This window comes from Myxine glutinosa, chromosome 11, assembly GCF_964187855.1.
Source record: "Myxine glutinosa chromosome 11, kmMyxGlut1.1, whole genome shotgun sequence".
In the NCBI taxonomy this organism is placed as follows: Eukaryota; Metazoa; Chordata; class Myxini; order Myxiniformes; family Myxinidae; genus Myxine; species Myxine glutinosa.
Window position 1 is genome coordinate 114,220,147 of NC_136271.1, and position 16,379 is coordinate 114,236,525.

Genomic DNA, 16,379 nt, shown 5'->3' on the forward strand with positions numbered 1-16,379 from the left:
GTGGTGATTTTGGCTTGTAGTACAGCTCTGTATTATGTAATGTTGATTCCTACTGGTCGCAGGTTTCTTGCTGAGCGAGGTAGCGCAAAATTGCTTGGCCACATCGACATGATGGATAAGGTGTACAACGTCCCACTTCCAGAGGAAAAACTTCTCCACGGTGATGGACTTTCTTTGACCACAACTCCACATGTTCCTCTGACAGTCAGGTGAAGGAGCAAATATTTCTCCATTTGTGATTATTTTTTTTTCATGTTTGTTGCTGCAGAATTTTTGTAATCTATTCAGAAGCATTAAAAATAAGTCATCAACTGGTGATGTGTTGGAAATGAAATATATAAGGCTAAACAGACGATTTTTACGTGCTACGCGCTCCAGCTTGTGTGGCCTACCACTTCGCGGCTGAGCTATTGTTGCTCCTAGACGTTTCCACTTCACAATAACAGCACTTACAGTTGACCGGGGCAGCTCTAGCAGGGCAGAAATTTGACAAACTCACTTGTTGGAAAGATGGCATCCTGTGACGGTGCCACGTTGAAAGTCACTGAGCTCTTCAATGTGGCCCGTTCTACTGCCAATGTTTCTCTATGGAGTTTCCATGGCGGTGTGCTTGATTATACAGTCATGTGAAAAAGTAAGTACACCCCTTGTAAAGTTTTGACTTTTTCATCATATTTCAACATACAGCTATTTTTTTTTTTTTTTTTTTTTTTTTTTGTATACAAGATCGAGGCTCGTGAAAGAGCGAACATTAATCACACAGAAAGACAAACCGACACATAAAACATATAACATAGGGAGCGGTAGACAAGATGGGGAGAGAGGGGGAAGGACACAAACACAACATTTGAGAGCAGGGACCGAGAGACATGGAGACATCGAGAGATCTGAGAGAGGGCGAGGGCTTTGGGGGGGGGGGGGGGGGGCGTGGGAAGGGGGCAGTGGGAGAGGTATAAAACATATGGACACTGCCAGGACTTCCAGGAAAGAAGTTGGAATTTCAAACAAGGTGGATCTGGGGTGAATTAGCGGGGGTAGAAAAGATCAAGGTTTTGGATGGGGGAAGATAAGAGATGGTGGTGAACAGCTGTTTTAAAGACCTGGAGGGAGGAGTGGGATTGAAGGGAGTGAGGGAGTTTGTTCCAGAGGCGGGAGAAAAGAGGAATGAAAGAGTGAAGGTGAGCAGAGAGCCGAGATTTCGGCAGTTTAACCATCAGAGGGTTGCTGGCAGATCTTGTGCGACCTGTAGGAATATTTGGGGGACAGAGCACAGAGAGAGCTGGGGGTGCAAGGCCGGAGAGGAGTCGGTAGAAGACAGAAAGACCACCTACCTGCCTGCGGTGAGTGAGTGAAAGGCCCTCAGAGATAGCTTCATCGCGGGAGATTCCAATAATTCTGAAAGCTTTGGTTTCAACAGCGTGAAGCCGAGCTAGGTGTGAGGCAGGAGCACCGGCCCATAGGGGAGAACAGTATTCCATTGAGCTGCGGATGAAAGCCTTGTATGTGGTGAGGAGCTCAGGTGTGCCGAGGAAGGACTTCGCACGACGGAGGATGCCCAGTCGGCGACTGGCTTTGGAGGCCAGCTTGGAAATGTGGTTTTCCCAAGAAAGATCATGGCAGATAGTGAGACCCAAAATCTTGAGCGACAGAACTTCTTGGAGAGGATTGTTGAGAAAGTAGATGGGAGGGTTGTCCAGTCGATCTTTTCGGAGAGACATAGTAAGAGTGTGAGATTTGTCAGGATTGAAAGACATGTTCCACTTGTTTGACCAGTCTGTGATTTTGTCCAGGTCTTCAGAGAGTGAGGAGGCAGCAGACTGCCGATCTGAGGGAAGAGGAATGGAGCGGCAGAGAGTGGAGTCATCAGCAAAGAGATAGAGAGGATTTTCGAGAGAGTCAGAGAGATCATTGATGAAGACCAGAAAAAGCACGGGGCCCAGAACACTGCCTTGGGGAACTCCAGCCTGAACAGGAAGAGGAGATGAGAGAAACCCATTCAGGGCCACACGTTGACGACGACTAGAGAGGAAGTCCGCCAGCCATGCGTGGAGATTTCCATGGATACCAAAGGAGGAGAGTTTGGTGAGCAGAGCGGGGTGCCAGACCGTGTCGAAGGCACGTGATATGTCGAGGGAGACAGCTCTAATTTCCTGTTTGGCATTGAGGACCTCCATCCATTGTTGAGACAGCAGAAGCAGCATGTCCAGAGTAGAGTGACCTGGTCTGAAACCAAATTGATGATCAGAGATCAAGCCATTGGAGAAGAGGAAAGATTTCATATCAGAAGCAATGATGGATTCCATGACTTTGCTGATAATTGGGAGAAGGCTGATTGGTCTGTAGTTGCTAGGATCTGTTTTTGCACCTTTTTTGTGCAAAGCGGTGATGTTGGCTGATTTCCAAGCAGATGGCAGTTGACCTTGAGCAAAAGAGAGGGTGAAGAGAACAGAGAGAGGGTGAGATAGAGCAGCAGAGCAGGATTTTAGGACCCGTGGGCTGATGCTGTCGGGTCCAGTTGCAGAATCAGAGTCGAGGGTTGACAGAAACTTTTCCACCTTGTCAGGAGGAAAGGACACGGAGTCCAGGAGCAGCAGGGTACGACTGGGTATGGTGGGTACAGAGAGGGATGGGTTTGGGACACAAGATTTAGAGGCAAACACAGAGTTGAGGCATTCAGCTTTTTCACGTGCGGAGTCAGCTGTGTAGCCGTTTGAGGTAAGGGAGGGGATGGAGGGGGAACAGACACCAGAAACGGATTTGACCAGACGCCACCAGGATTTGGAAGAGGGAGACAGATAAGAGTTCGGTCTTGAGAACGGAGAGATATTGTTTCCTGGCTCTCCTGAGGGTGGACACACACTTGTTTCGGGCTTTGTGAAAGGAAATGAGATTTCCTTCCGTTGGATTTGCTTTCCAGGAGACGAAGGCAAGTTGTTTCTGGGCAACAGCCTCACCACAAGATTCCGTGTACCATGGACGGGAGGAAGGGTATGACAACTGAAGACGAGATGGGATAAATCTGTGCATGAGAGAGAGCAATTTACTTTGGAAGAATTCCCAGGATGAGTTGATGTCAGAGGTGGTAGAGATGGGAGACCAGTCCAGATGATTGATGGCTGCTTGAAGACCGTGCCAGTTGGCCTGAGTGAAATGCCAGACTCGTCGACGCCAGACTTTGATCTTCATTTCAACAATATTGATAGATAAAGGTGATATAATATAACAAATATCATGAAACATTTACATTTTGTAGTCCATTGTATTATTCAAATAAACATAAATGAAAATTTCGCATGTGGAAATAGTAAGTACACCCCATGAAATATTTTTTTAGCTTTTTAACATATGTGGACATATCAATATTTGATCTTCATTTAAACAGTATCTATAGATAAAGGTGATCTAATTGAACAAAAAACAATGAAAAATTGACTGCAATAATTTATTCAACAAAAAATTAACAGAGATGCCATTTCCTTCTGTGGAAAAAGTAAGTACACCCTTGGCTCTAATAGGTGGTATTGCCCCCTTTGGCAGAAACAACCTCAAGTAGGCGTTTCTTATAACTGTCTACCGGTCTCTGACATCGACTGAGAGAAATTTTTCCCCACTCCTCCATGCAGAATTCTTTCAGCTGTGCGATGTTTGAGGGGTTTCTTGCATGCACAGCTCGTTTCAAATCCCCCTACAACATCTCGAATGGATTTAGATCCGGGCTTTGACTTGGCCATTCCAGAACCCTCCATTTCTTTCTTTTCAGCCATTCCTTGGTGGATTTACTGGTATGTTTAGGGTCATTGTCATGTTGCAAGGTCCACCTTCGTTTGAGCTTCAACTTTCCGACAGATGGCCTCACATTATCCTCAAGCACCCTCTGGTACAATGAAGAATTCATAGTGGATTATATGCTGGTGAGCTGCCCAGGCCCTGATGCAGCAAAGCTGCCCCAAACCATAATATTTCCACCACCATGCTTTACAGTTGGTATCAGGTTCTTGTGGTCAAATGCTGTCTTTGGTTTTTGCCAAACATGTCTTCTGGTACTGTGGCCAAATAGCTCTACCTTTGACTCATCTGTCCAGAGCACATTGTTCCAGAAGTGCTGGTCTTTGCCACGGTGTTCATTGGCAAGCTTTAGTCTTGCCCTGATGTTCTTTCTGGACAGCAAAGGTTTCCTCCTGGCACACCTCCCATGTAGATCAAATTTGTGCAGTCTCTTTCTAATGGTAGACTCGTGCACTTTGACATCAACAGTGGCAAGAGCTACCTGTAGGTCCCGTGATGACATTCTGGGGTTCTTAGAGACTTCTTTCAGCATCTTGCGGTCTGCTCTTGGGCTGAACCTGCTGGGGCGGCCTGGCCTGAACAAGTTGGCAGTTGTTTGGAATCTTCTCCACTTGTAGATGATCTTCCGGACAGTCGAATGATTGATTTCAAATTGTTTGGAGATCTTTTTAAATCCCTTCCCAGACTTGTAGTCATCTATAACCTTCTTTCTGAAGGCCTCAGAGAGCTCTTTTGATCTAGGTATGGTGACGCCACACACTTAAACAACAAAGAGCAAACCAAATGAAATGTCTGAGGTTTAAATAAGACAGGTTCCTCCAAGATCCTCTCTAATGATGTTCTAATCATTTGCACCTGAGCTGGTGCACCTGATTCAAATTTTAGGTATTTGAAGTAGTGATAAATGTAGGGGTGTACTTACTTTTTCCACATGCGAAATTTGCATTTATGTTTATTTAAATTAAACAATGGACTACAAAATGTAAATGTTTCATGATATTTGTTATATTATATCACCTTTATCTTTCAATATTGTTGAAATGAAGATCAAATAGCTGTATGTTGAAATATGTTGAAAAAGTCAAAACTTTACATGGGGTGTACTTACTTTTTCACATGACTGTATATACCTGTCAGCAATGGGTGTGGCTGAAATAGCCGAATCCACTAATTAGAAGGTGTCCGCATACTTTTTGCCATGTGATGTATCTATAATAACATACAATATATATGTAAGTATATAACAAAAAAACGTTTGTCACGCATCTTAACAAGGAAGGATTTTTGTCTGGAGCATAATGCTTGTCCAAACTATCATTCATAACTGATAAACTGAGAATGTCAGTTATAGCTGACAGGTGGCTTGATGTTTTAGACAGTGTCTTATACCTTTTTTAGTTTAGCTGAGGATTTTGTATGAAATTGTTGGGTGATTGCTCCTTGTTTCCAAAATTAGAAAAATATGCATTATTGGTGATAGTATGTGTGATTCATCTCTATGTAATGGGTAATATGGGTGAAGGGTAATATGATGGAGGGAGAGTGGGTGAAGGGTAATATGATGGAGGGAGAGTGGGTGAAGGGTAATATGATGGAGGGAGAGTGGGTGAAGAGTAATTTGATGGAGGGAGAGTGGGTGAAGAGTTCTTCATCTTGATGACTGAAAGCTCACATTAAATAATGGCTAAAAGAGTACGTTACAGCCAAATATGTGACACATTTTCTATGGAAGAGCCTAAAAACTTCATGAACTATATTTGAATGTCTCCCGAGACGTTTGATTGATTGTCTTTTACAAAGTAAAAACTCGCATTGAGAGATGTGATAGAAGTAATGCTTCGGCCTTTTTCTGCCTCTGCCGATGAAGTTGCCAGAGAGATTATGTTTTCAGGTTGTCTGTCCATTCGTCCGTCCCTGATGGGTTTTCGTTACCACAATAACTTAAGAATGGCTGAAGGAATCCAAGTCAAACTTGGTACAAGTATGTATAATGATGCAAAGATGAACTGGTTTGATTATGGTGTTAAGAGGGCAAAGGTTAGAGGTCCCGTTAGGTCAATATTCTGTTACCGAGCTAGCTTGTGAACCAGTAATGGGATTTTGACCAAACTTAGTACAAGTATATATTATGATACAAAGATGAACTGATTAGATTTGGGCATCAAAAGTCGAAGTCTGTAATAGGTTTTTGTTCCCACGATAACCTAATGGCTGAAGGGAACGCAGTCGACCTTGGTACAGGTATGTATAATGATGTAAAGATAAACACATTAGATTATGCAATCAAGAGGTCAAAGGTCTCCAGATTTTGAGGCCTCAGGGTCAGTGGAGATTGCACATTACTTGCTGAAAAAACGTATACACTATATTGCAAGAGGATTCTATATAGATGCTTGTGTGGTCTGCGTCTAGAGGGTCTAGTGGGCATTTTGCAATCGTAGTTAAGGTCTAAGCTCTAAGGGGTTGTAATAATCTAAAGGGGGGCCAAAGGGTCCAGAGGTTTCAAGGGGTCTAAAAGGTACGTTCCAATAGTCGGTAATTAATGGATGTAGTCCTGGTCCAATAATACATTATCAATAGATGTACTCTCGAGGAGAGCATGCACCAGCAGCAAGGCCATCCCTCCGACACAAACCAGGAGACTGAATACATGATGGAATCCTCATCAAATATACATTTGCGAAATTTTTGCTACACTTGTGGAATTACAATTATTATTCATTTTTATTCACTGGGGAAAAAAGTAGTGAGAATGAGGGGAATTAATTGGCATGAAACCAATTTCATCCGATTCGGAAATGTCAAACTTGTGCATAGCATCAAATTTAGCCACATACATAGTTGCACGTGACCCTTTCAAGCAATTACAAAGGTCGGTTTAGTCATTTCAAAGTTCTGTTCATGGAGTTGTGGACTCCACTTTCAAACTTTCTTGATAGTCGTTAATTTAGCTACGCTAAATATTTATTGTTTTGCATATAAGAGTTGGATGGAGAAAGTGCAACATTGTCCACATTTTTTGCTGAAAATACCATCAATGTCGAGTTATTTTCGAACTCCATGGATATTAAGACCATTCTTCAAAAGTTTTGTTTGTTTCATATATTCTAGAGTAGGCCTGGTGTTGGCATGGCGGTTAGGGTGCCGGCTTGGGATCCTAGGATCCTAGGTTCGAATCCTGGTCGATCGCTGAATTAACGCCGGGGGGTTGACTCAGCTTGTCATCCTTCTGAGGTCGGCAAATTGAGTACCAGTTCACTGGTAATTCCCTGTGTGTCGCAAGAGGCGACTAACAGGGTTGGCGGCAGGAAGGGCATCCGGCCATAAAACATTGCTTCAAAAAGGGGATGACGGTGCCCAAAAAAGGTCCGCCTGCTCTGCGGGGAAAAATGGCCTCTAAAGGTGGTTCAATAGATGTACTCTCGTTCAAACACTATGGAGTTGATGATTAATGTGACCTTGACCATTGATCTATAGACCTAAAACAATAGGCTTCTAGCTTGTGACTACTTCTGCCAGGTGGTTATAGGTTTTGTGAAGGTCGGAGTAAAATTGTGAACTGTTGGCGATTGACATAAACAGACCAGACTAGAGCAACCAATGTACTTGCTAATCGTTGATGTCACAAGATGTGTGTGTATGTGTGTGTATTATGGTCTGGAGGAATATTAAGACATAACCACGTAACATTGCCAGGACAAAAAACGCCTTGTCCCTGATGTGAAATGTCAAGTGTGAGCTTCTGTGATCTGTCTGTGATGTTTCACTTGGTTGTTCCTATGCATTATGATCCATCTCCACTGTAGTCTTTGACCTCTTCCTGACTGATTGTTGTCTTGCTTTGATTTGGATAAATGTGTATTTGTTATTTTGGTCACATTTTTAATACAAGGTTAAAGGCTCTTGACTTTTATATCCTTAAATTTGATTTCCCAATATTTCATAACTTTGGCGTTTTTATTATTCATTATTCTTTTATTTTGATAATGAGCATATGCTGATATACTGTTATGTGAAGTCTGCTTCGTGATTGGTGATGCGTTGCTGCAGGTGGCGCGTGGTTCGTGTGTTCATCTCCTCAACATTCCGAGACATGCACGGGGAGCGGGACTTGCTGACGCGGTTTGTGATTCCACAGCTGAGGTCCCGCGCTGCTGCACGGTGTTTGGAAATCCGTGAGGTGGACCTTCGTTGGGGTCTTACTGCCCAGGAAAGTTATGCCTCTAGGTGAGGTCTGTTGTACGTTGAGCTGTAGCGATACCAGTACCGTGTCAACAGGTGGTGCATCTTTTTGAAGACACACTGTTGTTACTTTTGACATGCATTATGAGGAGAGAGAAAGGAAATGTTTATTGTGAACTTGTTCTGTACATTCTGTGTATCAGGCAACTGGAGGTGTGCTTGGCTGAGGCAAACCGTGCTGACCTTTTTGTTGGTCTTCTTGGCAATCGCTATGGGCATGTGGTACAAGACTACACCTTACCAGATGAACCTCATTTCAACTGGGTGAGGTTTGCATTTTTCTTCCATCTTCAATTCCATTCATTTCGAAGATCTCCAATTGTTGTACACCGCTCCTTTCCGATGCCATCTCCAGGTGCTGCATGACGTCATTGCCAGGCACCGAATGGGGCCCGGCGTTGACGTGCGCTGAAAGGAGTACTCTGTTTTCATTCTGGTTTTTTCTTGTTTCCTTCGTTGTTTGTTTGTCAGGGTGATATCTCAGCCATCCTTTGAGCTTGAAAGCTGAAAATTTGGCACTATAGTGAGCAAGTGCTTTGGCAAAAACAGAATTTTTTTTGTTTTTTGATTAATCAATTAATTTATTAATTACTGAATTTATATCGATTAATTAAGAACTTGATTAATTCCTTTCTCATCTGGGCAATATCTTAGGCACCTTTGAGCTTGGAAGCTGATATTTGGACACAACATTGACCAAGCGATTTGGCTGTAAAGGGTATTTTTAATTTATGGATTAATCAATTAATCGATTAATTATTTAATTATTCGATTAATGACAATTAATTTTTAAAGTTACAGATTGCGATGAAACGGTGGTGGGTTTAGGTATTCTATTAGCCAATTGATTAATAATTTAATTATTTTCGTTATTAATCATTTATTTATTTTGTTTCTCATCTGGGCAATATTTCAGGCACCTTTTGAGCTAGGAAGCGAATATTTGGACATTATAGTGACCAGGTGATGTGGCTATAAAGGATATTTTGGATTTATCGATTAATAAATTCATAAATTAATTATATATTGATTAGTCAATTAATCGATTAATTATTTAATTGGTTTTCAAAAAGTTAGATTCGGATGAAACACTAGTGGTTTAGTTATGCTATTAGCCAATTGATTAAGAAATTATTTTACGATTATTTATTGATTTTAATTATGCAATTAATCAATCAATTATTGTACACCTCTCCCTCCCAATACCATCTCTTAAGTGCTGCATGTCAGTATTGCGGAGGCACCCAGGCAATGCCGCGCTGGAGGACGTTATTTATTTATTTGGCATAGGGCGTTGTACTTTGTATCTGTACTTGTCTGTACTTGTTTATTTAATTTTTCACATGACCCATCAATGGGTCATGTGAAATTGTTTGTTTGGGAGATGTTGGAGAGGCTGGCTTGGTTTGCATTTTAATATCCATTTATGGGAATATACACATACAGGAGGAACTTTGGAATTTAGTGCATGATGTTAAAGTGGGGGTACAGTTGAGGTTTTTGGAAGAGCAATTTTAAACCACAGGGGCGAGTGTTATGTTATGAACATTGGAGATATTGTTCCTGTGCATTTGGAGGAAAAAAAAAATCAAGAGGTGGAAAAGGGATCCAATTCAAATTTGGTACAGATATATATAATGATGTAAAGATGAACTGATTAGATTTTGGGGCCAAGAGGTCAAAGGTCAAATGTCAGACATCCCAGACGCTAGGTAAGGTCAAATGTCAGACGCTAGGTAAGAATTCTGTTACTGAGCTAACTTGTGAACCAGTCATTGGATTTTCACCAAACCTGGTATAATTATATATTATGATGAAAAGATAAGCTGATTCGATTTTGGGGTGAAGAGGTCAAAGGTCAGAGGTCATGTGAAGTGAAAATGATGGTACTGGGCCAACTTATAAACCATTTATGGGATTTTTAACAAAATTAGTATAAGTATATGATACAATAATAAACTGATTGGGATTATGACATGAACACATCAAAGGTCATGTCAGGTAAAAATATGATAACTTGAGAACGGTTGAAGGGATTGAAATCAAACTTGGTAGAATTATGTATAATTATGTAATAATCTGGGCTAAAATGTGGGCTAATTATGTAATAAAAATGGCCTCTAAAGGTGGTTTTTTTTTCTTTCTTTTTTAAAAAAATGTAATAATGTGGGCTGAGGTATGTCGGTCCACGTCGCGACGTTAAAGAGTGCCGTTCTAGTTTACTTCTTTCCTAACCTGCTACTGGTCGTTTTATCCAGATTGCATCATATCCCAATGGGCGCTCACTTACGGAGTTGGAGATGGTTCAGTTTGCTCTGCGAGACCCTCGAGCAGTATCTGGTCGGGCTTTCTTCTATTTCCGGGATCCTCATTTCCTCAGGTCAATGTTGTCATCGTAAATCTTCCCTCTACTCTTTAAAAAAAATTCCAGCTTATTTGTCTTTGATCCAAACCCATTGAAAAGGCTTAATTGCTTTGATGGTTGGTGAGTATTTGTCTAACGTGAATTTTGCTCTGTGTTCACAACTCTAATATTTTCATTCCACAAAGTTGGATATTCATAAAATGTACTGGGTGTTTGTTTTTCAGTGATGTACCAAAGGAATGGTTGCCAGATTTTGAGGCAGAATCAGGAGAAGCATCAAAGAGGATTGAAGATTTAAAGCAACGGCTCAGAGCTGCGGGTTTGGTGCAACGCGACACGTGAGTCATGGAATATGATTGCACCGAAAGAAAGTAATGTGGCAAAGTATGGTTCAGTTTGCTCTTCGGTCTTGGCTCTTTCACGAGCCTCGATGTTGTATACAAAAAAAAAAAGAAAAAAAAAAGGAAGATTGTCTTTGTTTGCATCAGGTGATTATTTATTTATTTGTTATATTCGTTTTTCAATTCACGAAAATAATAAAATAACAGTTACCAATGGCTTATTTATCTGGTAGATATTCAGCTTGCTGGGGACGTCAAACTCAGGCTGGACCTGCGACAATAGGACTGGAGGAATTTGGGTGTATGGTCTTGGACGATCTGGGCCAAGCATTAGATCGGATGGCAACAGAAATGGTTGGTTTTTTATTTATTTATTTTTCTTTAATCTGCATCGCTTTGCAGGAATTGATTATATGTCAAACATTTTTCTTTCTTATGTGAATTTGCATCTTGAGCAATCTGCAAAGCAAAGATTTGATGTCACCAAATATTTCCTTCAGCTGAGGATGGCCTGGTCCTTTGGAAATATTGAGACATTGAATCTCCAAGAGCAGTATATCAGTACTTTGTGAAAGAAGGACCGACATTTCCTTATGTCCCACACCAAATTTGTGTGGGACGCAAGGTGTTATAAAAATGCAGTTAAACGTACCTGTATTATAAAACGTAATCGGTAAGTGGAGATGGTAAGGGTGTGGCATTTGGCACACCTTTACCATTTCCACTTACCAATTTGAGATGTAATTTGTGCCAGATCATGAATGATGGGCCGGCCAATTGAATCGAGGTTTATTTTGCTTCGAGCCATTTGAAAACATGCTTGGTATTCTGAGAGTTTGAAAACATCATTCGTATTCTGAGAGTTTGTACATATCTGGTGTGCAGGGTTCTGAGGACATGGGTGAGAGTGAGAAGCAGTTATGCTTCGTGCAGGGCCGTGCATCGGAGGGAACCATCCGACATGCTCTTGTGCCTTCAACCCTCGAGCAGCTTGAATGTCGACAGCATAGGCTGCTTTTGTTGCGTGGAAAACGTGGCAGTGGAAAAACAAGCTTCTTGGTAGTGTGTGTGTGTGTGTGTGTGTGTGTGTGTGTGTGTGTGTGTGTGTGTGTGTGTGTGTGTGTGTGTGTGTGTGTGTGTGTGTGTGTGTGTGTGTGTGTGTGTGTGTGTGTGTGTGTGTGTGTGTGTGTGTGTGTGTGTGTGTGTGTGTGTGTGTGTGTGTGTGTGTGTGTGTGTGTTACATTTGACAATGTTACCATTGTTATTTATTTTGCATTTAGAGTGCCATGCTGTGGAAAGACCGATTAAACTGCTCGATACACCTTAACATGGCGCCGTATAGAAACGTGGGAATTCTTCTGGATTATTTGTAGTTAATTATCACAAGAGATCATGATGATTATTTTGGTGTATTGCATTCGAAATCAAAGCTCCAGTAGAACTCAATTTAAAAAACATGACACACACACACACACACACACACACACACACACCTCGTCCATTTATAGTAGATGGGGTATTATCTCAACTGCTAATGCACTCCTGCACCACTTGACAGAATAACTTGAAAATGATGTTGTCACTATTTTAAAAAAATCACTCCCGGAAGTTGTACAAATCATTTTAAAATACGCCAATTCTGTGTTATCATATTATTAATTCCCTCCACCTCGACCTTTGCTGCTCCCATATGTGGAGCGGGTGTTTCTAGCATCGATAGTTATTGAATGATGTGTTCATCATAGCTCTAATCAATGATAATGGCATTGCCCATCTACTGACATTTAGACTGCAAAGATCCGATGGTATGGGACTGCTTTTCCACAAAGGTGACTCGACCCGACTTATTGCAACTTGTTTTTAGTTCTCTGTCGACAAATTTGCTGGTTAGAATTTAAGCTTTTTATTCTGTGCCTCACATTGATGTAATTATAATAAAATGCATTGTTAAGTCTGTCTCTGGTGTATGCTTCCCATCCCTTCTTCCTTCTGCACAAATGGCACCACATCCGACTCTGCTGGTGAGAAGGTCAAATGCCTCAATTATGTTTGCTTTCAAATCTTGTCCCCGACTCCTCACTCTCTCGACCCATTCTTCCCAGTCGTACCAATTTCTCTTGGACTCTGTGTCTTTTGCACCTGAGAAGGTGGAGATGTTTCTGGCAATCTTGGACTCTGATTCTGCAACTGGACCGGACGGCATCAATATTTCCAAAGGACGGCATCAGCTCACGTGTCCTAAAAACCTGCTCTGCTGCTCTTTCACATCCTCTCTCTGCGCTTTTCACCCAGTCATTCATTTGCCCTCAGTCATCTTCCATCTGCTTGGAAAATCGGGCAACATCACAGCACCACATAAAAAGGTGCAAAAACGGATCCTCTTAACTACGGACCAATCGGCTTACTTCCAATCATCAGCAAGGTCGTGGAATCCATCATCACAATTCCCAGTTGATATGAAATCCTTCCTTTTCTTCAATAACCAAATCTCAGATCATCAATTCGGATTCAGACCAGGTCGCTCTACCCAGGAACATGCTGCTTCTACTCTACAAACAATGGATGGAGGCCCTGAATATCAGACATGAGATCAGGGCTGTCTCGCTGGACACATCTCGAGCTTTCGATACAGTCTGGCATCCCAGCTTGCTCTCCGAACTGTCTGCCCATGGGATCCAAAGCCAACTCCACTCTTGGATTACTGATTTCCTCCACTCTCTTTGCCAACGTGTTTCTCTCAATGGAATCCTTTGTTCTCCTCTCCCGGTCAAGGCTGGAGTGTCCCCATGTAGTGCTCTATCGGCCTCTGCCGTGACATTTGGTTTAAATTCACCATTCTTTTAAAAATCTCATGATCTTACCTTTTTTGTAATGATGTACATGGTATAATCTGAGTTTAGATTGAGTGAGGATTTCAATAAATTGGGCATCATATTTGTTGTAATGTTAGCAGGTTACCTTGAACTTAAAGCTACCAATGGTTTGAAGAGATCTTCATAAATGTACTTGAAACTTGGCATGTTGCGTTTCTGGTCGGTCCCTCAGGTTCATGTGACTGGTCGGTCTGGATGTGTGTTTTTGTCTTGTGTACAGGCACATCTGGTGCACCATCTACAGGAAGAAGTGAATATTCCTCACGTACCAGTCTCCCACCGCCCGCTTGTATTTTTCTACTTTGCTGAGGCGACTGGTCAGTCGTTCTGCGCCTCTTCAATGCTTAAACACCTGAGCAACGTCCTGCGTAAAGGGTGTAATCTTGATTCGCCGACTGAACGTACAACGTAAGGACTACAGAGTATGGCGTAGCCTGCATAAAGAGAATAAACTGTTCGGTTTTTTGTGTTGTCTTTTATTGGACTGAAAATGGTGGAATATTTTTTCCAACAAAGGGGTACTTTCATTTTTTTTAACGGTTCTTTCATACAGAAGTTGATCCTTTTTTATTTATTTATCTGTTCAGTGTTGACAAGAGTATTGTGACAGCACGGCCAAACTTAAGAAGAATCCTTCAATGTGCATGTGCATGTTTTTACCCCCATTGTGCAGCAACATGTCTTATTGTGACTGGATAACACTGCACTTTGCAGTACCACATACAGTAGACACAACTCGCCATTCTTCTGCGTCTGTTGGGATTGGGTGTGAGAAAACTATCGTAAACGTGTAGTGTGGAGCCCAGAGTCTTGACTGAAACCAAATTTAACTGATCATCATGGAATGCTGCCCGAGAGCGAGTTTGAATATGGAATGCTGCCTGAGAGCGAGTTTGAATATGGAATTCTGGCTGAGAGCGAGTTTGAATATGGAATTCTGGCTAAGAGCGAGTTTGAATATGGAATTCTGGCTGAGAACGAGTTTGAATATGGAATTCTGGCTGAGAGCGAGTTTGAATATGGAATTCTGGCTGAGAGTGAGTTTGAATAAGGAATTCTGGCTGAGAGCGAGTTTGAATATGGAATTCTGGCTGAGAGCGAGTTTGAATATGGAATTCTGGCTGAGAGCGAGTTTGAATATGGAATTCTGGCTTAGAGCGAGTTTGAATATGGAATTCTGGCTGAGAACGAGTTTGAATATGGAATGCTGCCTGAGAGCGAGTTTGAATATGGAATGCTGCCTGAGAGCGAGTTTGAATATGGAATGCTGCCCGAGAGCGAGTTCGAATATGGAATTCTGGCTGAGAGCGAGTTTGAATATGGAATTCTGGCTGAGAACGAGTTTGAATATGGAATGCTGCCTGAGAGCGAGTTTGAATATGGAATGCTGCCCGAGAGCGAGTTCGAATATGGAATTCTGGCTGAGAGCGAGTTTGAATATGGAATTCTGGCTGAGAACGAGTTTGACTATGGAATGCTGCCCGAGAGCGAGTTTGAATATGGAATGCTGCCCGAGAGCGAGTTCGAATATGGAATTCTGGCTGAGAGCGAGTTTGAATATGGAATTCTGGCTAAGAGCGAGTTTGAATATGGAATTCTGGCTGAGAACGAGTTTGAATATGGAATTCTGGCTGAGAGCGAGTTTGAATATGGAATTCTGGCTGAGAGTGAGTTTGAATAAGGAATTCTGGCTGAGAGCGAGTTTGAATATGGAATTCTGGCTGAGAGCGAGTTTGAATATGGAATTCTGGCTGAGAGCGAGTTTGAATATGGAATTCTGGCTTAGAGCGAGTTTGAATATGGAATTCTGGCTGAGAACGAGTTTGAATATGGAATGCTGCCTGAGAGCGAGTTTGAATATGGAATGCTGCCTGAGAGCGAGTTTGAATATGGAATGCTGCCCGAGAGCGAGTTCGAATATGGAATTCTGGCTGAGAGCGAGTTTGAATATGGAATTCTGGCTGAGAACGAGTTTGAATATGGAATGCTGCCTGAGAGCGAGTTTGAATATGGAATGCTGCCCGAGAGCGAGTTCGAATATGGAATTCTGGCTGAGAGCGAGTTTGAATATGGAATTCTGGCTGAGAACGAGTTTGACTATGGAATGCTGCCCGAGAGCGAGTTTGAATATGGAATGCTGCCCGAGAGCGAGTTCGAATATGGAATTCTGGCTGAGAGCGAGTTTGAATATGGAATTCTGGCTGAGAACGAGTTTGAATATGGAATTCTGGCTGAGAGCGAGTTTGAATAAGGAATGCTGGCTGAGAACGAGTTTGAATATGGAATTCTGGCTGAGAGCGAGTTTGAATATGGAATTCTGGCTGAGAACGAGTTTGAATGTGGAATTCTGGCTGAGAGCGAGGTTGAATATGGAATTCTGGCTGAGAACGAGTTTGAATATGGAATTCTGGCTGAGAACGAGTTTGAATATGGAATTCTGGCTGAAAGCGAGTTTGAATATGGAATGCTGCCCAAGAGCGAGTTTGAATATGGAATTCTGGCCGAGAGCGAGTTTGAATATGGAATGCTGCCCAAGAGCGAGTTTGAATATGGAATTCTGCCCGAGAGCGAGTTTGAATATGGAATGCTGCCCGAGAGCGAGTTTGAATATGGAATGCTGCCCGAGAGCGAGTTTGAATATGGAATTCTGGCTGAGAGCGAGTTTGAATATGGAATGCTGCCCAAGAGCGAGTTTGAATATGGAATGCTGCCCGAGAGCGAGTTTGAATATGGAATGCTGCCCGAGAGCGAGTTTGAATATGGAATGCTGCC

At 42.2% G+C, this 16,379-nt stretch overlaps 1 protein-coding gene across 2 annotated transcripts in view; it reads left to right on the forward strand.

Annotated features, from left to right (window-relative positions):
• Positions 1 to 16,379, forward strand: part of TEP1 (telomerase associated protein 1) — a 154,481-nt gene that overhangs the window by 72,917 nt on the left and 65,185 nt on the right. For both annotated transcript variants that reach the window (XM_068131228.2, XM_068131229.2), the window contains exons 16-23: positions 63 to 209; positions 7,837 to 8,013; positions 8,172 to 8,292; positions 10,287 to 10,408; positions 10,618 to 10,731; positions 10,968 to 11,088; positions 11,620 to 11,793; positions 13,828 to 14,015. In XM_068131228.2, the coding sequence (XP_067987329.2) occupies positions 63 to 209; positions 7,837 to 8,013; positions 8,172 to 8,292; positions 10,287 to 10,408; positions 10,618 to 10,731; positions 10,968 to 11,088; positions 11,620 to 11,793; positions 13,828 to 14,015 (1,164 nt within the window). The remainder of the gene's footprint in view (positions 1 to 62; positions 210 to 7,836; positions 8,014 to 8,171; positions 8,293 to 10,286; positions 10,409 to 10,617; positions 10,732 to 10,967; positions 11,089 to 11,619; positions 11,794 to 13,827; positions 14,016 to 16,379) is intronic.